The sequence below is a fragment of the Xiphophorus hellerii genome, chromosome 21 (assembly GCF_003331165.1).
Source record: "Xiphophorus hellerii strain 12219 chromosome 21, Xiphophorus_hellerii-4.1, whole genome shotgun sequence".
Taxonomy (NCBI): Eukaryota; Metazoa; Chordata; class Actinopteri; order Cyprinodontiformes; family Poeciliidae; genus Xiphophorus; species Xiphophorus hellerii.
Genome location: NC_045692.1, coordinates 18,299,324 through 18,322,550, shown reverse-complemented (window position 1 = coordinate 18,322,550; position 23,227 = coordinate 18,299,324). Strand labels below are relative to the sequence as shown.

At 38.7% G+C, this 23,227-nt stretch overlaps 1 protein-coding gene across 1 annotated transcript in view; it reads left to right on the top strand.

Annotated features, from left to right (window-relative positions):
- Positions 1 to 23,227, top strand: part of tmem108 (transmembrane protein 108) — a 40,690-nt gene that overhangs the window by 4,484 nt on the left and 12,979 nt on the right. The window contains exon 2 of the mRNA XM_032551571.1: positions 19,433 to 19,516. Within this exon, the coding sequence (XP_032407462.1) occupies positions 19,477 to 19,516 (40 nt within the window). The 5' untranslated portion in view covers positions 19,433 to 19,476. The remainder of the gene's footprint in view (positions 1 to 19,432; positions 19,517 to 23,227) is intronic.

The following is a 23,227-nucleotide window of genomic DNA, read 5'->3' as shown; positions in this document are numbered from 1 at the left end:
GAAACATCTTCTTATTGTGTTAAGACCTAATAGTGTGTGCATGGTTTTAACATAGTGAAATCTAAATTGCTCTTTATTGTAAAATGCAAGAGCATAATTGATTATGATCAAAAATCATTGCACATGCATGGATGAAGCATTTATTGTGAAAATGATACATGAATTAAAACAAGGACTTAGCCTGGAAAGTTACATTTGCAACACGAGAAACGGAGCTTATTTATGTCCTAACATATAATGATGAACATAAATAAAATAAAAATAACCAATTCAAAAGAGAATGGTATTAAAGTCCTTCTTATGACCTACCAATAATTATTACCTAAGTTGTGTAATGTTTAAAAAACCAGCATCCTCTTTGTTTATTGGCATCTTCAAGTAAAAATAAAAGAATCCAACCTTTTAATTTGAGCACATTTAATCAGTGACTGGAATAATAGATTTACTGTCTTCTGTTTTAAACTGACTTTCTTCTTGACTGGGTTAATAATAAAACAGCACAAAAAGGGTTTCTTTCTGTAAGCCACTCTATGAAATGGGAAAAAACAACAAAGATGTCATTTAAGTAAGGCAAAAACTACAAGATAAAAAGTAAAAGCATTGTCTGTCCTACCATCACAAACATAAATGCAGAGTTTGCTAAACACTACTGGAACTATAACTTGAACGATATGCTGTGGAGAGATGAAAATTAAGACCTCCAGTATGAAACAAAAAAGGAAACCGCATTAGCGGATCTATGGTGCTGTGAGACTTTTTTTTTCTGCAAAGTGTTTAGATTCTTGTTAGCATCTGAGAAATACCAGCAGGCTTTAAAGAGAGAGTCCAGTGGTCTGAAAATGGGTAACCACTGGGTCTTTCAACAGATTAATGGCCCAAAACGTGACCAATTAAGGAGGATATAAGAGACAGGAAAAGAATCTCTAAAGATTATTGTTGGAAAACTTCAGCAAATGCAATCAAATTTCAATGTACATTTCCCTCATGGGTGCCAAGAAATTTGTTGGCTCATTTTCAGAACTTTCTCCTTTGCTTTGCAATATTTTTAAACATTTCATCACATTCTGTGGAAAAGCATTTAAATACAATAAAAAAATGCAACATTTAGTTGTTATTTTGAATCTGACATGTTATGTTTTATCAGCCCAGAGCCGCCTGACTTTTCTGAAGCTTATGAGATGTGAGGTTGTTCAGTGAAATATCTTGACAGATCGGGGATGGATTACTCTGACATTTTGCACAGACGTTCATGTTCCCATTTTAAGGTGAACTGACCTTCTTACGCAGCAGACACTTAGACTTCTCATTTAAAGGCACAGGAGGAAATCGTCCTAAACCACTGAGCTTTGTATACGTGAGCGCAGTGACGGATCCCTGAAGAGCCCAGTTTTTCTTCAGCTGCTGCACTTTAAAAATACTTACAGTTCTGCAAAGATTGAATCAAATCTCTTATAGGAGGAAGCCAGGAGTCTTTGGTCTTTATCGCTCCAGTCTGTGAATTAGCATCTTGCATCAGTTTCCTTCCTACTCCATTCTGTTTGAAGAGAATTTGTTTGTGTCTTTAAGATCAGAGAAGCCTTTAATCTGGCTTTCCTATCAGAGAGAGAAATATTCCAAAGAGACGCAGGAGGAAAATCAAAGTGGGTGTTATCGGGTGTGTTGTATAAAAAATTAACTGCAAGAAATATTTTGGTTTTGGATCCAGTAGCGTATTTCTTTACCATTTTGTGTAAATGACCGGGTCCAATGGGATTATGGTGGTAGGAAAGGTAGAGAGGGTGTTGCTGACTCAGGGAATGACAAAACAAGCAGGTGTATGCACAGTGATGGGGGGGAACACCTGTGAGGATTATTCAGAGCCTTGGACGGATGTCATGCTGTGACCCCGACTAACCAGGAAGCAAATCATCACCCATTTCCTTGGAAAACAGCAGCTGTGGAAATAAGAAGCTGGCGTTTTTGAGGAAACACGTTCCTCAAAAATGAATGCCTGCTGGAGTAAAGACTCCCCAGAAAGATCCTTTCGGTTTTTACTCGTCTCTCATTTAGGTGCTAACTGTTTGTTTCTGGATTAATATAGAAATTGAAAGTGAACTAAAGAAAAAAACACCAAATGTTTTACAGACAGAGATTTACAGGGTTCATTTTAATTAGATCTAATTCCTGTTTCATTGTTTAAGTTTCCATCCATCCAACTATCCATTTGTTCATCTATCAATTAATTTGACTTCTTCATCAATCTATCCGTCCATCTGTCCATCCATCCATGCATCCAATCATCCATCCATCCATCCAACCAACCAAACATCCATTTGTTCATCCATCAATTAATTTGACTCCTACATCCATCCATCCATCTGTCCAACCATCTGTGCATCCAACCATCCATTTGTCCATCCATCAGTTGATTTGACTCCTTTATCCATCCATCCATCCATCCATGAATGTATTATATAGAAATGTATAGGAATTTGGCACATAGTCAGTATCAAACAAAACTTATCTAATTGGGGCCCCAAATCTAAGTAGCATCATCTGTTGAGGAATTCGGAGTCTCACCCCTTCCGCCATGATGGATCTCGTTATTGAGTTCTCATCTCACTGTCAGCAGCTAATTGTTGCTGTGAACTGATGAGACAAGAGGCAGCAGCTTCCCTATCTGATCTTAGAAGCTTGGTCATCTTCATTTTACCACTCCTGTTTACAAATTGCTGTATTTCCTTTCCACACATGCAAGACCACCTTATGATACTGTGAGTCTCACTAAATCTAACTTACATTGAGCAAGAAACAGCATGTGGAGCTTTTGAGAGTTTATACCCACCACTTTCAGTCTGTGTTATGCCCCATGTCACACAGCTTATTTCATGGCTGCTGGAGAGTATGATTGATGAGACCGCCACAGCTGATGGGCTTTCAGGTAAAGTGTTGGTGAAATCACGTCAGGTAGGACGTGATTTACTGGAGAGGCGTCTGGTCCATTCAGCAAACTGCATCCTAAATACCAAAATGGCGCTGAGTGTTGAGAGAAGAAATGGAAACTTTGCAGAGTAGTGAAAGCTTTACTTCTTCCACTTTTTTGAAGCATTATAGGCTTCAAACATACAAAAACATTTATTAAACTAAATATTGTGGCTTGGGATTTGGTTAGGACGCTTCCTTGGTGAGGAGTCTCATCAAAGAGACCCAGAGTAAAAACAAATGGATATAGCTAAAGAGACAATTAAAATATTTAGCATAAATACTACTGACATAAAAAAGAAATGCTCAAAAAAATTCCCCAATGTGGCCGATTTAAAACAATTCTGGAAGGAAAAGTGTGTTAAAATTTCTCCACAGTGAAAAATTCATTGTCTGTCATCACAAAAAAAGTTGTCCAACCAGTATTTAGCTTTCAACCCAATAACTTTTTCACACGAGGTCTGGTTGGTTTGGATTTACCCCTCGATAAATTAAGTTATTTCTTGAAATCTGCATTTCATATTTACTGAGATTAATATGAAATGGAAAAATTTAAGCGGAAGACAGAAGTATCCTGCCAGGAGAGCAAACACTTTTTCCACGATGTGGTATATATGCTGTCGTTTTAAGCTGAACTGTCATGGCTTCCTTTGCATGAGTAGCTTTGTCACTCATGATTTGCCAAAAGAAACCTCCAGTTTCAGCTGAACCGTTCCTCTGTATGACAGCTGCTGCTAGAACCAGAACAGAGACTGTATTTCTGATCTCTTCTTTGCCTAATGTGTCTTGGCATTTGACATTTTTCCACAATTAAGGCGTCAAGCACCTCTGGGAGAATCCCTCGAATGTGAAACTATCAGCATAATTCACCTCCTGATTAAAGAGCATTAATTATTCCCTTCTCCTCCTCTGATTTGCATCACAGTCTAGCAGATTTGCGCCTCGGGGGCTAATCCGAGACAGACGCACTCCTGAATTTATTTAGACGCACAAAAACTGTAATGACATGGTGAGATTTTGGCTCTTTTGTGTGTTGTAAATGTGTTTGTGGTGTCAGGGATGGTGATTTGGCAACCACGTCACCATGGAGACAGTGCCACTATCGTGTAGGATGGATTTTTCTTTTCTAAGCGCACAATTGGCTTAAAAAAGGAGCAACGGCAGAGCAATGTAATCTGATTGGACAAACTAAAGGCTCTAGAAACAAACTCCTGCTCTCTAATGTTTTATAATATGATGCTACATATTATGACTGCGTTGATCCACAATTCAGTTAGCTGACATGGCAAAGTCTACATTTCCCTTATGGAAGAGTGGAAGAGACACAGCAAACGTGTGGAAAAATTTGCTCTCATAAAAGACCAATGAGGACAAAATGTAACTTTTTGGGTTTTGTGCAAAATGTTACCTTGAACAACTCATCCTCACCTTTAAACATAGTGGTGGCAGCATCATACTGTGGGGTTTGAGAAGAACATTATTTGAGCCAGGGTTGCACAATATATCATAAATATAATTTTCTAACCATACGGTCAGACAGAGCGTTAAAGAGGAGCAGCAAATGCTAATAAGGTGGATTAGCAGAGCTTGCTAACAAGTGATGTTGTCATCCAGGGAATATAATCCCTGCTGCCAACATATTTAGCTGTTAGCATGTCATGATATTCGTGAAACTGTCATATAGCAACAGTCTTCAGTCAGAGGTTCATTGCGAGACTGACTGCTACCAGAAATCTTTAGTGAACACAGCATCACCATCCACTTTGAAGATACTTGGATGGTATGAGTTACAACAACATTTAATTTCTCTTTGGGATAAATACAGTGTGTTTTTAATTAAATTGAAATTTATAAACTGATTTTGCAGATTATCACAAATTCTTCAGCTTCCAGCACAAGAATTATATTCATGTCAGAACGGCTCAGTCAAAGTCCAAACCTGAATCTAAGTGCCAATTTGTGGCAAGACTTCACAAGTACCTCTCAGTCAAATCAGACTGAGCTTGAGCTGTTTTTGTTAGTAATTTGGTTAAAGGCTTGTTTCAATCAGATCTGCTCATTGAAAATCAATTCTTACATTTTCACTGCATGGCTGCATGCACAGCTTTCTCTTTTTTGTGGTACAGTCCTCTGCCATCAGCTCTCTGTGCTCTCCTGTGGGGAACCCGCTCCATTCTTGACTCTTTTGCCAGTAATTTGCTCCTCATCCCGCCGTGTTGTTCACTGTTGGTGATGGAGGTACAGACACCTGCTAATTCTCTCTCAGCTAGGCCTCCTCTCCATCTCTCAGCCAAGCAGCTGACATTTAACAGGGAGAGCTGTTAACAGGCTGCAGGAATGTCACTGACATTCACTTTGTATGATGTGGGATAGGTCAGCCCCTGTTTCACTGTCGCTGTGCCCAGGACTCAGTTCAGCATGATGGTGATACACTGTCAGCCTGGCACTCCCATGTCCTGTAATGAAATGAAGCAATCACAATATTCTGAAGCTGTTTGTCCACACACTATGCTTCCTTCAACAGGTTAGGATTGGCCTATTGGCTCTACAAAACATGTTCATGACATTTTTTGCACAAATCATTCTTGGACAATGAGATTTTAGTTTGGTCAGTTCCGGTTATTTTGAACTCTTTTTTCAGAATGAGCTGCTTGTCTCTTTAAATCCAAAGAAGCTACTGCTGGCCACGCCTCCAACTCACAAATATACGACCGTACATCTTTGAGAAGCAGAAGTGGAGCCTCCTGCACAACCAGTAAGAATGCAACAAGTGGTTTCTGGTTGGTAAGTCGACAACAAAACACTTGTCTTTTCCAGCAGCCAATAAAACCAGCTCAACAAAGGTGCTGTAGCTCAGCTTGGGTTGCTAGGTGACGTCTGGGTTTCGCTGCGGTTGCTAGGTAATTTGAGGCATTACAATTGGGGGCGGAGGGGTTTGATAACAACAAGAAACATTAACTGAAAAAGAAAAATCATCTGACATCTGTTTTTAGAAGCAGTATAAACACAACTGGAAGTACAAAAATGGGAATTAAACTGACTGTTGACTCTGTATGACGTGTCGTCATCTGATTCTATCCATGCTGACTATGACTTGTTCTTCTACACATCTTTAGAGATGAAGCGAAGCCCCTCATCCTCTGGTAATTAAACTTCTGTCGCTGGGGCGTTTTTTTCCTCCTGGTAAACTGTCAACACACAGGCGCCCCTTTCTCTGAAGCCGACGCCAATAATTAGTTCGCTGAGTGGTTTGCAGTGATTGCTTCATTATTTCTCCACCAGGCATGTACACGAGATGTTTGATGGATGCTAGAGAGTAATCTGGGCAAAAGCAGCTTACAGGGTATATGTACATTGTTCCTCAACACCTATAAGAACAATTCACTGAGGAGCTTACACAATGAGCTCTGTTGTTGCATGTGGGCTTCTGGGCTCTCAGAGTTGTGAAAGGCGGAGTTATCAGCAGAGTGCAGATTCCTCTGAATCGCTTTGCTTCATTTTTCACAGCCGTTTAGCTGGATGCCGAGTGCAGGGCAGCAATTAGACACCCATTTTTGTTTGAAAATTATTATTTTTGTTCTCTAAGATCTGCGAACCTAAGTCTGGGTTCGGTTGAACAGAACTCTGGTGTGGTCCAAATGAATACGTGGTGCCAAGCAGACTGGAGACCGCTCCAAAAGCAGGAAGCAGACTATGTTGCAGGGCACTCTGGGTAAATACAACAAAAACAAACATGAGTATAATGCTAGAAGGAGAAATGACTGCCAACAACAAAAGAGAAATCCTATAACTGCTAAAACCTGATGCTACTTCATTTTGTTTACATTTTTGTAAGGACATTGCATTTATGTCTAGATTTTCATGTCATTTATTTCAGTAGTTCTTGGTGCAGCGCAGGGTATTGCAGATTATAAAATGTTCAGATTCTGCCACTTTTTTTGCTGTCTGCTGCCTGATGGTAATCCAAATAACATGTCACAAACTCAACCCCTCAGTCACTTCTTATTCTGACTGAGTTCCCACAGGACAAGGCCTCAGTTGGCTCTCCCTTTTAAAATGTCAGCCCCGTCAGGTCGCCATGCTGTCATATCTTCTGTCATCAGCTGAACATCAGTCCCACGGCCGCTGAGAGGCTCCAGTCATTACAGCTGTGCCCGCCACTGGTCCCCTGTCCATCAACCTTTACACGTCTAGCTCCAAACCAAACATCATCTCTTTATCCACTGAAGGACACAGAGGTCACTCGTCTGGATCAGAGACTAAAGGCTCCGTCGTTTTAAAAACAAACCTCCTTTACAGAGTCCCAAGCACAAACCTAGGCATGCTGCAAAACATACAGTGTGTTCTTCTTGTAATTGGCTGATTAGGCTCTCTGTCCGTTTGGGGAGCTGAGTAACTGAGCTACTCATCCACTAGTAAATCCTCCAGTCTCAGGCACACAGTCCTTGTTGTGTTTTTGTCTGCCCTTGTCTGTTATCCTGATTAAAATGGAGAAGACCTAACTCGATGTGTCTGTCAGCATACACAAGCCAGACACTCTCAGTACTAGCAGCTCTTGGCATTAATCCGTCTCACTAAAGGTGGGGGGATGGAATGGTTGGAGGATGAGAACAATGCAACATCTTTCCCTCGATCCTTCTTGCTCTTTTGGCTCAGGCCACGTGGTGATCGCCTGGCCAGATTTTCACGGGTCTTGGACGTTCAGTACGGATGTTTCCCTTCTCGTCCACTCATCCCTGCTGCACCCCTCAAGGAAATGAGGTACAATGCTACCCCCTCATGCCTCTGACAAACATCCTTCCACTGCCCTTTGTTCCTGCCATTGTCACCAGGCAAGAGGTTACGTCTAGAGGTTATGTATGTAGAGCGAGAAGCGTCATGGAGTTTCTGAAACGTGTGTGTTGTTATTTCTATAGTTTGCAAATGAATGGTTGTGGCAGGAAGAGACACTGTGGAAACAATACGTGTTTCTAAATATGTGGCATGGTGCAGACTTTCTTTCTCTTCCGTGGACATTCCTGAATGTGACAAGAGGCCTTGTTTCCTGCCTTATGCCAGGCAAACAAGGGTATCTGCGTGTTTCAAAGATTACAAATAGTACGTGTGCAGGAAAATATTACTTGCGCTCCCTCTTGTGAAATATTTGCCCATTTAGATCTTCGAATACCGATCTCTAATGTTGATCTGGAGCCACAGACTCTACAGTAAGATCTTATTGTCATTATGTTATTTCAGAATCAAATGTAAAAGTTAGTTTGTAGCTTCAGGATTTTTTCCTAACTGACAATCCTGTAGACTTGGTTCAATTAAATAGTGAAATTAAAACATTTCTTACGTTTTAAGCTGGTGCGGTTTGCTTTCACACTGAATGCAACCTCTGTTGCAAACCTGCACATTGAAATTATTTTTTTTTGTATTCTTCAAAAACTATCATCATCATAGATACTTTGTAGGTGTCCTAGTTTACTTTAGCCTAAGTTTTTATAGTTCAGGCTGATTGGTAGGAATGTCCGGATTCCTTAAATGTTGAACTGGTAGCGCTGGTCTGTAAAAACTGGATTTCTTTCAGGAGCAGAAGGTGCATCGGAAAATATAGTTAAAAATGTTCAATCACCTGTTAATTAACTACCAAGAACCAGTGCAAAGTGAAATGAGTTAAGGTTTGTTTAAAGGAATCAAATGGATGGATGGATGGATTGGATGTGTGATTTTATTTATTGTTTTTGTTGTTTTGTTTGTTTATTTTTGATATTTTGAATGTCTTCCAGTTCCAGTGTTAAATGTTCATAAGAATTTAAATTTTATTCTTTGAGAATCTGTTCTTGTATTGTTATGCAATTGCCATTATATTACTTGAAAATGGTCTCAAAACAACAATTTTATCATTTATCACAGTAACTTGTGGAAAAGGTATTGCCTAGTTGGTGTATTCGCATACAGTAACAACATTTGGGGTCATGTTTGTTGTGCAGAGGAAGACATTTTTAGAAATGAAAACACTTTAGAAAGATCGGAAAAACAAAACGTGGAAGTTGATGTGCACATAACAGATTGCAGAAAAATGACCTGTAAGGATAGGGCATCAAATTCCTAAATCCAGCTCTCCAAACTAGTAATTAATCTCCCTCCACCCTGCTTGCTGAGGTATATACTGTATATGGCTCCACCTTTATAGCTTGATTTAAAGGAAATGGGAATGTTTGAGCTGTTTTTCCTTGTATGATTAAAGGATTTGCATCAACCAAAACCTGAAAGATGGGCATTTCGAGCCCAAATCATCATCATTTTCAGTACTACATTTTTTATCTTGTCCTCTCAGAGCATATAAAGTTACTTTTGTGTTCTTGTATGATATTTAATGGAATGATATGAAGCTTTCTGAAAGAGGAGTGCTTCAATACCGATTCCTCATTTTATGTACCTTTAATGTCAGTGAAACTCCTCCAGACTAGAGGACATGACATGGACTCGGTTCTGTCCATGTCACCGTTTTTCCCTGGTGGGCAGCACTTTGACAAACGACCCCCTTTCAGCAGCGAGCTGCAGAGCACTAATACCGTTTCAGCCAAAAGTTAACATCAAAGCCTCATTGCTCACAGTGACTTAGTGAGTTTTTTTAGCGATTTCTACCTGCTCAGTTCTGGAGGGTTACTGGGATTTCTGCTGGGCAGCCGGAGGATTGATATCAGCTGACAGCGCCCTCTGTGTTGCAGAGTTATTGCTGCGTCATGTTGTTTTATCTTTTTGTCTCAATTTAAAACCCCAGGAGAAGACTCTGTTTTTATTAAATATCTGGAGTTGACAATAACTTGAACAGGAAACATGTTGAACTGCAATTTGATTGAAGCATGTGCTGTTGGGAGGATGCCAATCAGCTTGAAAACAAAATAAAATTTGGGAAATTTGCTAATGAATTATTGTATATTTTCTTTTTGTTTACTTGATAGACATTGCTGCTTTTACAAATAACAACAGCACTACTTATGTTTTCTATTTTCTTTAACTCTGTGCCAGAATTACAGCGATTCAAAACGAGCAAAACATGCAATGTTAGAATGAGCGATTTCTAAGAGCAGTGCTTTTCTGGCTCAGCTTGCATTAATTCACATTAATGTTTCATGCAAATGTTATTCCAAGATTCAACAAATTTAGTATGCAGCCTCTGGTGGAAAAGCAGTAAAAAGAAACTGCTTTGACTCATGTTGAGCATTTTGATTTGGCATTTATCTCCTGCTGAGTCACTCTCTTTCTGCTCGCTTGTATTCTCAAACCAAGTCCCAGAAAAAGCGCCGTGTCCTCCAGCAGGTCTGACAGTAACATGTGATAGGTGTTCAACCTGCTGCAGATGGGCTGTCAGATGGAGGACGACCATTTCACTGCTTAAAGAGGAAATCTCGTGTTGGCCTAACCTCCCACCTTCCTGTAAACGGTGGAAGATTTGCTCTGCCAATCAAAAGTTTTTCTAAACTCTGACTTTGAGATTTGCTCGCCTGAAATATCAAAATGCTGTGTGAGCTGCGGGAAGGATGTGGAGCAGGGAGGCTGGCACCTCTGACAAAAATCAATTATTGGTGTCCAAATAGCTTTCTATGGGAATTAAAAGAGCGTACGATTTACTTCAAGGAACACTGGATTTTTGGCAGTTGGCTTGAAAGTCAGGCTACTGATGTTTGAGTAAAGGATAGTGGACTGGCTGCCTAATTTTACATTTGTATCATATTTTGACTTTTTAGACCAGCTTTATCCTTAATTTCACTTTGTTTGTTTGTATGCTCACAGGGGAAGGATAACGTAATCCTAGAAGTGCAGGAGGGAAATCTTCAGGCAGATTAACCCAGAATTTTAACCTAACAAGATAAAATCTGAAAATTTACAAAACTGAGAGCCAAGATGGCAAAAGAATATGAATTACGCAGGAGGGCAAAAGGTGGAGAACAACAGGTGAATATAGCAAGGAATTATTGAAAAAGGAGAACATTTGTATTCAGCAGAATCATAACAATGAACAGGTGAGTCTTGGGCTACGTAGGCAAATGTGACCCAAATCCCTTTTTTTTCCATATTAATAACTTTTATGTCATTGATGTGAGACATGCATCATAATTCTGAACCAGAGGTCATGGTAAAAAATGGCCGACACTTCCTTCGTCTTATGACAACACTGTCAGCTGCGATTACTCAACAACTTTAAAATCAATCCATAGATGGTGGCGTCATTATTGCGTCCGCTGCTGTGTGACGTTAATGTTCTTTCTCTGCACATGCACGTCGCTTTCAGGTTGCAAACTGTTCAAAGTCTGAATGCAATCACGCTTAATTAGTAGTATGAATGATTCCACAAAAAAAGCATCTGAAGACCTGCTGTGTGAACATTGCCTAAATAACTGAAAGAGCCGCATGAGCATGAAGTGTCTGGAGCTAAAAGTCTAAATTTTTTTTATTTTGAGAAAAGCGTGTCTCAACTTTAAAGGCGAGAAGAGAAAAGGATGAAGGTTTGCAGTTTGGTGCTTTTTCTTTCCTCAACATCTTCGAAAAAAGGACCATCATCTTCAAGCTGCCAAAGATTCATCCTGGAAAAACAGAAATTAATCAGCAAACCGTCTCAGGAATATGTTTTAGTTCTCAGTTAAAATCTAAAGTAGTGTGAGTAGCCAGTAAACATGTAATCTTTGAAGAATTAGGTAGTTAGTGATATAACTCAGATTATCTACTTCTTTCCTAGTCGATCAGTCTCACTTCAGATGATTTTCCAGATTTTCTTTTTACATAAAACAACAAAGGAGTTGTTTTAGATATAAAACAGCTACAGATTTTTTTTTGTAACTACCCAGTTCACATATTCTCACTTTTGACAGAAAGAAAGATGATTTTTAACATTTTGAGTGGGACCATGCAGCAACTTCCTCCTAATGTTTCATGCATTCAGTCAGAGTTGTGAAATCACCTTTCACCTCCAAGCCTTTTTTCATTTGCTTCTGCAGGGAGGCTATTTTTAGATCCTGTTACCAGTTCTGACAAGTCTCAGAAGACATGACACATCGTGGTCTCATGTAGTTCTTGATCATCAGCGAGCCGCCTGCTCAGTCTGAGGGTCACATCAGGATGAAAGGGAAGAGGAGATGGAGGGAGCGAAGGATATAGAAGGATGGAGGGATATTTACGAGTCAGACAGCAGTGAAGGCGAGCTGCATCCCAATATCTGTTCCTTCATCCCTATAACTCTCAGGAGAAAAGGAGTGAAGCTTGTGCAGGGATTTGCAGGTGTATCAACAGTCTTCGGGTACGTGAGATTCTGTGCAAATAGTGGAGTATCTTCCACTGAGGAGGGGGTGAAAAGATCCTGAAGTAAAAAAAAAATCAAAAATGAACAAAAATTTTATTTTTAAAGCAAGTTTTTGGAAATGTTGCAAGAAAAGAGACAAAACTTTAGACCAGGGGTTACGAGACAACAAATGGGATAACAAAAGATGACAGGAAATGTTAATATCCAGCAGGAATATACCTTAAAAACATAAAAACCTTATTAAAATTTTGTAAATCTAACATTTTTAAAACAAGAAAGAAAATTTTACAAAAAAATTTCTGGTTAAAATTTAGGCAATTAAACTCGTCAAAGTTTATTGAAAAGGCAAAGACATTTTTTGAACACTGACTTACAAAACATGAAAGTAAAATATGTGCAAAAGTTTGGCTGAACAGAAATCTGGTCCAAATCAAACGCAACATTTTGAAAAGGACCCAAACAAACCAAAATCAAAACTTTTTGAAAACTTTTAAAATTATAAGATTATTACAGTTTTCATCATTTATATTAATTAAGTTGAGGCTGCAGAAATACATGTTTTAATAATAAGCGTCTGTCTGTCTATTTTGCATTAAATTAGCTATTTTCTGTCACTTATTTAACTTTTATAAAGAAGCTGTTAAATCCAGTTAGACTTCTGGGTGAAGATCCTCTGTGTCGAGTCGCAGAGTCAAACCAAGCAGCGATTTGAGACCAGAAACAGCAGCGTCTCTTGTGTGCTGCTGTCTGTCAGCTCTGACTTTTAACACTGATCACAGCTCCGCTCTCTCCATCACTCCCAGCGCTTGATCTCTGCTCTGCGGTCGGTCTCCTCTTTTTGGTGACATAACAAGTCTGTCACAGGTTATTCCCACCGGCCATGTTTCCTGTCAGCACCCCAGATCCTGCCTTCAGAGTGCGTTATGCAGCAAACCCGAGTCTTTACTACTCCCACAACTCCACCAAACGTATAAATATAAATATATATACTCACAGAACATTTAAAGAACTGCATACAATTAAAATAAGCAAAAATATCCAGGCGAACATTTGAAATTTAAGGAAGAAAGCCCAACCTCCTGAAGAATTGATTTGGGATCTGTCTTCGTATTTAGAGGATAATTACTTGCACTAAAGCAAAAGTTTAGCATGCTAACAACTTTACAGGAGACTTGCAACTCTAAACATGAGCCACCCAACCTGCACAACTGTCACAAATCCCACATCTGATAGCTCTGCTGATATTCTGGGTGTTTATTAAATGATAATCCCATAAGCATGAATTTAAATTGAACTTTTAAAGAGACTCATTTCCACTGACTATTCTGAGTTGATAGTAGAAATATTCCAGTTATATCAGGGGTGTCAAACTCATTTTCATCTTAGGCCATACCAAAAATCTGAATGTATTGATAAAGCTCATTAAACTGTTAAAATAACAATAAATAGTTGTTTCAGCATTCACCAAGTGTTTCTTTAAATTAAAATGATATTGAATATCTTTTCACATTGGTCAGTCCATCCAGGATTTTCTGGTTGTTTTTTTGCATTTAAAATCACTGATTTCGTGGTGCTAATTTACTAACTTGTAAGGAGTTTTTACAATATTTGCACTAATGTATGATGTTAAATGTGACTTTTTATTAATCGCTGTGTCGGTCACAGACTATAACTTGACAGCGAGTAAGGCTGAGGCAGCAGTCACTTAAACTCAATGTTTTTGTCCAATTTTGAGAAAAGATTGCAGTAAAAATCAGAAGAAAATGTGGAGATTTGTTGATTTTGTGTGAATTTTGCATATTTGTGAAAAACTGGAGGGACTTATTGATGTGATTTGGAGTCTAGAAGGCCACATAAAAAAACAGATTTGGCCCCTGGGCCTTGAGTTTGACACAGATCCAGTGGACTTATACCAGCTATGACTTTCACAGGAAGTTAACAATGGCAAAGTTTCTACTTATTAATGTCTGTGGAGCAACTCTTGGCTGGTTACCATTTATCTTTTTTGCCGGTTCCTTGCATATTTATACACCTACAGACGTGCCTGAGTTCCTCTGATGAATTGCTTCGGTCACTGGTTTGTATCTGCGTGTGCAGCTGAGTAATAAAGAGGCCGGTGCTGTTGCTCCACTCCCACTCAGCCTCCCCTGAGCTCCGGTGCTCAGTGCTCTCTGAGTGGGATTTTCTTTGCTGAACGTGTTTCAGGCTCATTCATCCTTTGAGAGCTGCAGCAACACGGTTTCTGTGAAGTAAGGTTGTTAAGAGAGGATTACGCCAATATGTAATGTTTTCAGACCCATCTCAACGAGGCGTCAAAGCAAAACGAAGACTAACTAAAAAGCAACCCACACATATGCTGATATTTTACTCCCTTGTCTTGTTTATAGCTACAGACAAATGCATCATCTTTAGCGCTACACTATGCTGGTTTTCAGTGCTGATGTGTTAGATTTATTCTCCTGGGAACAAATCTAAGACGGCTCGTTCAGTGAGCACAGATATTGATCAGTATGATGCAGGAATCTGGAACAACTGTGGCTACATAAGTGCAGAAATTTCAGTTGGAGATATTTTTTCTTATGAGTCATTTGACAATAAGAAATCTGCTGATATAACATTTTGAAGAAACTTCCACTCCTAAATTTGCAATGGAAAAGATGTATTTGTTCTAGGCATAATATCAGAACAAATAGAAACTAATTTAGCTTTTACAGCCTGATATAAGATAATCAAACAAAACAAAAATAAGCAGTGCCACATTTTTACATTTTTACTCAAAATAACTTGTAGAATAGGTTAATGCTGCTACTAACAATAATCTTAGATATGAATTAATTGATTATTTTGATGATTACTGATTAATTGGATAGCAAAATGACATGTTCTGCACATTTTTATTTTAACCATTTAAGCTTGTTTCATACAATATTAGAAATGCATTTAAAAAATACAAATAGGTAATTTAATTCCTTTTGCAAATAAGAAAATAAAAATTTATTTGCCTGATATACAATAAAGTCTTTCTCTTTTTGTGTATGCTTGATCATTTCTAGCAAAGGATGCATATGCAGCTAAAAAAAATAATTTCAACATCAACATGTGAAAAGCTCAGCCTGCTTTATTCATTTGATTAACTGAATAATAATTGGATAGTAAAAGTCGTCTAATAGGAGATATTTTGGGGGGTTTTACCGAATTTGAACCAGGTTTGAACTTAAATACAAAATGTATACACATTTTGCACATTTTTGGTTTAATTTCTTCTCTGAATATGTTGTTCTCTCAGCAATTGTCCTTTTTTGAGTCTGTATACTCTAGTTAAAGGAGCATACAGACTCTTAAAATGAGGACTTGACTGCTAAAATTTATTTTGTGATGAGTAAAAGCAAAGTGAAAGTGCTTATAAAAAGTTTTTTCATGTTGCTATTTTTAGCTTTGTGGCTGGAACAGGTAGGTTTACCAGCAGAGAAATAACAAACCGGTACCTTAATGTTCTTTTAATGCTCCCTGTGCTGCCATCGGGCCTGATGGGAGGTGAGTGTGCTGACTGATAACCTGAACAGTCGCCGCCAACCTCCATGAAACGACACCAGCAACTTTCTCTGCCACTTCCAGGCTGACTCAGAGATTCAGCACAGCTTTCCTTCTCATGGGAAAAATAGCTGCTATTGTTTGCTCTCATTTGGGTCTGTTGTTTCCTCTGCTTTATAGTTGGAAGCATTTATCAGGTAGCTGAATTATTTAGTCATTAAAGCCCTGCAGGTCAGACAAAGAACTGCTGCCATTACTTCAACTTTCTACCGACTTTTATCAAGGCTTGTTCATGTGCAGAAATCTGTAAAAAATCTCTCATAATTTGTCAACATGTGATTTTGGAAGTTGACAATCAACATGGCATTAAAAGCTCCCCAGATATGAAGTCTGACTTCTGAGTCACAGCAACCATCTGCTGCACATTGAGGAGTCATCTTCCTCCGCTCAGACAACAAACAGAACAAAAAAAAAAAAAACCTGCATTAGGCATCGTCTTATCAGGGATTGTTTGCTGATTTCCATCGGGGGGCAAAACGGCATCAAAGGAAACGTGAACGACCTCTGAGATGCAGAGAAAGGGCAGGGTCGTGTAAAATTGGAGATGGAGCTGAATGATCAGACCAAACCAGGGCTGCGGTTAATTCAGCTCGGTTGAAACCGGAGTTTTATCTGCATAAAATTACAGATACAAAGCTTTGCAAAACACTTTTCAATACTTTGTAACAATCCAACACAAACCTCAGTGTGTTTTACTAGGGGTGTTATGAGTTAGACCAACAAAAACAAAAGAAAAGTTAAAAAAATGTCTTAGATGTTAAATTTACATGTTTTATACATTCATATTCAGCTTGTTTTAGTCACTACTTTATGATGTATTTACATCTAATACCTGGTGGTATGTCTCTAAAAAAGTGGCTTCCTTTTTAAAAATAGCTCAAGTTCAGTCAGATTGGATGGAAAACATCTGTGAGCATCAATTTTTTTAACATTGTAGCTCTTGCTGTATGTTTAGGGTTACTGTCCTCGTATAAAGTGAACATTTTCATCATGCCGCTTTTCTACAAAAGGCTAGGAGTGAGACGTGGTAGTTATGCCAGAACTGGAGGGATTTGGTTTTGAACACTGAGTTAAGGATTTGTTGTTGAGGGTCCAGTTATCAGTTTACTGTGCTTCACACCACCATCTCTGATTCCCATACTCCCCTTTCTCTCCTGTTGTGGAGAAACTCTCAGGCTGCAGCCGCTAAGCGCTAGCAACCAACCTGCTCCCTCCCCTCCCCATGTACAGAATGGAGGGAAGTCCAAAATTAAAGCATTGTTGTCCCTGCGAGCGTTGGTCACAGAGCAATCGAGTGACGGCCTTATTTCATTCTGCCATCTCGGCTGACCTTGCCACTGCCCTCTGGTCCCCTGCCGCCGCCACCCTGCCTCCAGACACGCCATTCAGAGCCGCTACGAGGACCAAGACCTGTCTCTGAGTAGCAAAAAACAAGCAGACTGTGAGTGGATTTTCCTATTTAGTTTGGGTTCAGTGAGGATTTCTAAGTATCCCCCCTTCATCCCCCCTCTCGTCTGTCTGAACCCTTTGAATGAATGTGAATTTACAGTGATGTACCATTACGGTTGCCATGGTGAAGGCTGCCGCCTGTGAGCACGTCAGTTGCCATGCGTGTTTTATTTTTTTCCCCTCTCCAGTTGAAGAATCGGCAGCATGTGGAAAGTGTTGAAGAGATTTTTGCTTTATTTTCTGTTTGCGCTGCTTATTTTTCTCTGCAGATACACAATGTTTTGCTTTCCTTTTATTCGTTGCAAGAAGTCTTAGCAATCAATGTTTTTTTTGCATTTTTAAATCTCTTTGTAATTTGTAATTTCACCTGAAAGAACATTGGGTCAAAATTTCAACAGTGCATAGATGTGTGATTGTCATTAATTTGATCATATTATTTAGAAACAACTTTCTTTATAGCCAGAGATGATGAAAGACAACTGTTTCTGCTTTGCTTTAAATATCTACTCTTTCTGTAGATATCAATTGTATCAATTAAGTAAATTGTTGTTTTTTGATTATTTAATTTTTGGAAAATCAGATTTTTTTTTCCATCAATGCATTCCTTAGGTTTCCATACATGAGAGTGAAGTAAAAACTCTTCGGGTGGGAAGCCATCTTGTTTCATTCAAGTGAACTCTACGATGGAATATCATTTTATTTTTAATTACAAGAATAATGTCATAATATTATGAGAATGAATGATTTTATCAAAAGTCCAACACAAAAAATAAAAAAAATAAATGTGGATTGTTGAGTATTTATACTTTGGTATAAGTTTTACAGATGATACTTACTAGAAACAATTAAGCAAACAACTGCCTATTTTGAAGACAAAAAACACATGGACTGAAGTATTTAAACATATTTTGATAACTTTATTGAACCTTTCCTCATTAAAACAACTTATTTCTTGTAATTTTAAGACAAGTGGACTTTTACACATTAGTATGGCTCTGCAGCTTATCTTATTTTCGTATGACACGTCAGTTCAGAGCTGAAGTGTGATTGCTCATCAGAAGACTGAGAAAGCTTTTCCCTGTTCTGCTGTGAAATCAAGTCTATCGCTGCCCTCCGTTCTCCGTGTTTACCTCCCCAAAGCCTCTCCAGCATGTCTGTGATTTTCAATCTCCAGCATGTCTGTTTGCTTATCAATCAGACTACATCTCTTTGGAAAATTTTATAACTTTTAACTTACAAATGTACTCCAAAAGATGATACTTGTTAATTATAGGAAGGAGTGAAGATATGAATGTAAGAAGATGGTTTGGGACTTAACCAGCTTGTGTCTAATTCTCTATTTTTGTATTTCTATGACGCTGAAGAGCCAAAGAGCAAAATTGTGCTCATATGTCATCTCAAGATGTGTATGGCCAACATCGGTTTCTTCTTTATAATCTTTATGTCCAGAGTTTGTAATCTTTATTTCTCATCTGCAACAGGGGAATTACGCAGAAGAAAACACACAGCCCTGTTTTTCTAATCGCATTAAGATTTAGCCCTTTGCAGTATTGCAGTTATGCTTGTTTACACCCTGTTGCATCTCAGCCGAGCTTTCTGTTAGCAGCTCAGGATTTTGTATCCTGTACTGATTTCATCATCATACTTGAACTGCGAGAAACACCAAATCTGAAAATGTAATTATCTGACTAAATGCTTAATCACAAAATCAAAAAACGGATTGTAAACAATTTTTTTTGTTATCTTTTTTAGCTTCCTGCAACAGCTAACTGTGCTACATTGCTAACCCCCAGAGTTTAGGTTAACAGTGACTAGCCATTAGTCAATAAATGAATTTCTACATTTGTTTTCATTAAACTGAAGAATTAAACGTCTAAACATCCCACAGTGCATGGCCCACTGTTTGTTCCAGTGTGAAAGCAGACATGAAGCACGTGAGTGGTTTTAAATTTAGTAGAGGGTCTGATTTAAGAAAAAAGAAACACCACTTGATGAAAATTAATGATTTAGTTAGTAAACTCTAAGAGGGCAGTCTTTATGTGTAAAAATCTTCCCATAAATACAAAATAATCAGACTTTAATTATGACTTGGATGTGATTTTCATACTTTAGCGGCAGGTTTCATCTTTCCTCTTGTTCTTTTTGCAGAGAACCATGAGCACTGTGGAGGAGGAGCCGGATCACATGATACCATGAAGACAAGTCTGCAGGTCCTGCGCTGCCAGCTGCTGAGTGAGTAGAGGATAGGAGGTGCATGAGGCTGAATGAAGCAGAATGAGGCTGAATGAGGCAGAATGAGGCTGAATGAAGCAGAATGAGGCTGAATGAAGCAGAATGAGGCTGAATGAAGCAGAATGAGGCTGAATGAAGCAGAATGAGGCTGAATGAAGCAGAATGAGGCTCTAAGAGGCGTACTGAGCCTCAGAATCTTGCTGACTAAGGCTGAATGAAGCTGAATGAGGCAGAATAAAGCTGAATGAGGCAGAATGAGGCTGGCTTCTGGGCAGAGTGAAAGTAAACATTTCACATAAAGAATTATAATTTGTACTTTTATGCGTTTTCTATGTGTCAGAAAACTAGTTCCATTCATTTTCCTGGTTTAAGGATGCTCTATCTAAATATATTGTTGGAAAGCTAAGTGGAAGGACAACATGTGATTGAAAATGTTGTTGCTTATTAACTGAAATAAGTGTTTAAAATATATCACTTTGTGTAATAATATTAAACGTCTTGAATTTAAGTCAAGTCAAGTTTATTTGTATGTTACATTTCAGCAACAAGGCATTTCAAATTGCTTTACATTAAAATTACACGTAGTTTAAAAAACATAGTTCGTTTTTGATTGATGAAAATACCTCCAGAACCCTGCAGTTTGCAGACATGACATGATGTGCTTTCTGCCTCTTCTCGTTGCTGCTTGTCAGGTTTGTGTTTTTTGAAATGTACAAGCTCAGGGAGGAGATGCGCTGAGCCGTGGCAGGATCCCAGCATGGAATGTCACATGAATATGGAGCACTGAGGTCCGCCTGAGAGCCACCAGCGCTCCAGGACGGTGTGCTAAAATGGCTGATGATATCTGATATTTACCCCCTGAACAGAACCTCGGGGCAGAGGAGCCACAGGCAGTTTCTGACAAATCTGCCTCAATCCCTCGGAGGAGACAAACCCGGACCGCTGAGAGTGCCTTAAGAGTTGGGAGGAAAGGAGGAAAATGTCTGGGTTAAATCTGTCCAAACTTAATATCACAATCATATTTTGGAGATTTTTATTGCCCCTTCAACTAAATCCTTTCTTTGAAATTATAATCCCAGCTTTCTTTTATGTTTTCTGTTGGAAGGCCAGCTGAGCCCCAGGTTTCCTCAGGCTCGCTTTCATTAGGTTTTTCTTTTTTGGTTAGATGGACCTGAAGGGCCCACCTGAGACCCATGTCTCTAAGCACAGGTGGAAAGATTTCTCTGAGTGGAAAAGAAATCTATAGAAGAAGAAAGACAGGAGATGCTGCAGATACAGCAACTAAAAGATTATTTACTTTGTAATCTGTCATTTCTCTCCTCCTACATCATATTATAATAACTTTCTTATTATCTTTAATTAGAGATTCACATACCAATTGGTGATTTTTTTCTATACATTCAGCTAAAGAAATTATGGCATCTTTTAAAATAGATTATTTGCAAAGTTTCATGCTTAATGGCATGTTTTAGAGTCTGTATACTCCAGTGGATCTAATCGATTACTGAATTAGTTGATGATTATTTCAGTAATCAATTGATTGCAATTAATTGTTTCAGCATTTATCAAATATAAAAAAAAAATATTTTTTACATGACCATTTTAACCCACAATTAAAAAGTTTGGACACAGTTGATGTAAACACAACAGTGATTCTCTAAGTTTTTAATGCCTTAGATGTTCAGTGACAGTTTAACTGAAGTATTAAATATGTTTGTCTTAAAACAAAAGTATGAAAGCAGCCAAAGTCTGAAGGAAATCTTTCAAAGAATTATTGATCCAGACTTTTTGAAGTTCTTGCAATATGGAAGTGAAGTGCATAGAAAGAAGGGTCAGTCAGTGAAAAGAGGTCTAATATTCTAGTTTTAGCTCATTAGGGTTCTTTAAAGTGAACATGCTTGTTTGTAAGTCAGAACCATAAGTGTGCACCTTTTCAGACTCTGTTTTTTCCAGATTCCAGAGAACTTCCTGTTTAATGTCTCTCCTTCCTGTCACATCCCATTGCTGCTGTGACAGCAGCTAAATCGCTCCCCAAGTAAACAGCACAGGGACTCTTTGTTGCTCTTGTTTCTGCATTCTCTCACTGTCTGATTCTTAGATAAACAAGTTCAAAGCTGCTGTAACCTGACAAACAATTTCTGAGCCGTTCAAACAGGAAGCCATTACCCTGCACCGAGAGCTTTGCCTCTTATCTCTGAGCTCACATCTGTAGAGTCCCCCTCCTCCTCTCCGCCTCCACCCTCCGCCCTCATACTCCACCCACCCAGGCCTCCTCCAGCACGCCCCAGACGTCCACAGGATGCGCCCTATCTGTCTGTGTTCGCCCCTGGGACACTGATCTACCCAGGATGGTAGACATCCACACCCATAAGCAAACCAGAGGAATTTGTCTGTTTGTGCCTTTGCTGGGATCCATCAAGCTGAACTCTAGAAGCGTCGACGTTTATCTCCGTGAACGTCACTGAAACAAATCTGGAGATTATTATCTTCTATGCAATCAAGGCTCTAAAAGGAAAAGCACTTAAACAAAAAGAGTTTAAGTGCTAGTAATTCTTAATGCCACCTTTTATATCTATTATGCTTCCTTGAACAGGTTAGGATAGCTCTATGTGGTATACGCTACATTTTTCCACAAGATCAGTTTAGTCTGCTCACTTCTGCCTATAAACATTTATATGTATGAAAAGTTGTATGTTTTTTGTTTGTAAATGTTTTCTTTTCCACAGTAAAACTGAAACTGATGGTTGAAGTGCAGAAACCTCTCACATCTGAATACATCTAGGGAATTTCCGTAGTTTATTAAAAAACATTTGTGGCAGTTTGGATTAAGTTGAAGGCGGTAGAAATGGGAATATAATCCTTTTACGTGCAACTAATGTCTGTGATTAATGGGAACAACTTGAGAGTGCATCAGTAGTTCATTTCCAAGCTGACAGTTATTGAGCATCTTGTCATATTTTGGTATGTGGCTAATAACTGTTGATGAATTTTTAAAGGTCATTAATTGGGAAATTAATCAAGTTTTGATCCCTTGTGGATTTATTCTGTGAGAGCAGAGTTCTTAAAAATAAAGCATTAAAGATGAAGTTAAAGATCTAAAGCCAGATTATTTTAGTGATTCATGAATTAATCAAATATGAGTTATAATAGGATTGCATGATATTGCAGTTGTTTGCACTTTATGATTGTCTGATAGTTTGACAATCATAATCATAGTTTCTACATCAGTTATTCCTTCTGTCAGGAATAACATGTTGCTATTTACTTGCTCTTTATGCCATCATTGTTATTCAATTATGTCCTTTAAGGTGAAGTTGAGCATTAGTGATTCATCTCCAGGTATGAAATAATTTTTTCATCATTAGGTGTTCGACATTGTCTTGGTCTCATTAGGAAACTAGTGGGAGACGCTTGAAGGTGATTGCAGGAACTAACAAGTGATGAACAATGATATACGCAGAGAAAACTGCTATTTGTATGTTTATAACTAGACATAATGTTACAAATTACAGATCATAGAGGTGGAGTATCCATTGAAGCCAGCCAAAGTCACAATTGCTGTCCAGGTGCAATAATTTAAACTTAGTAGCAGTTGACCAGCAGCTCTTCAGTCGCCCTCCTGATAAAAGGTTTTGTCTGCCTGAAGTTGATGGATCTGATCTGTTTCTGTGTCACCCTGACTGCTTCCTCTAAGCCTTGAATTAGAGGCTC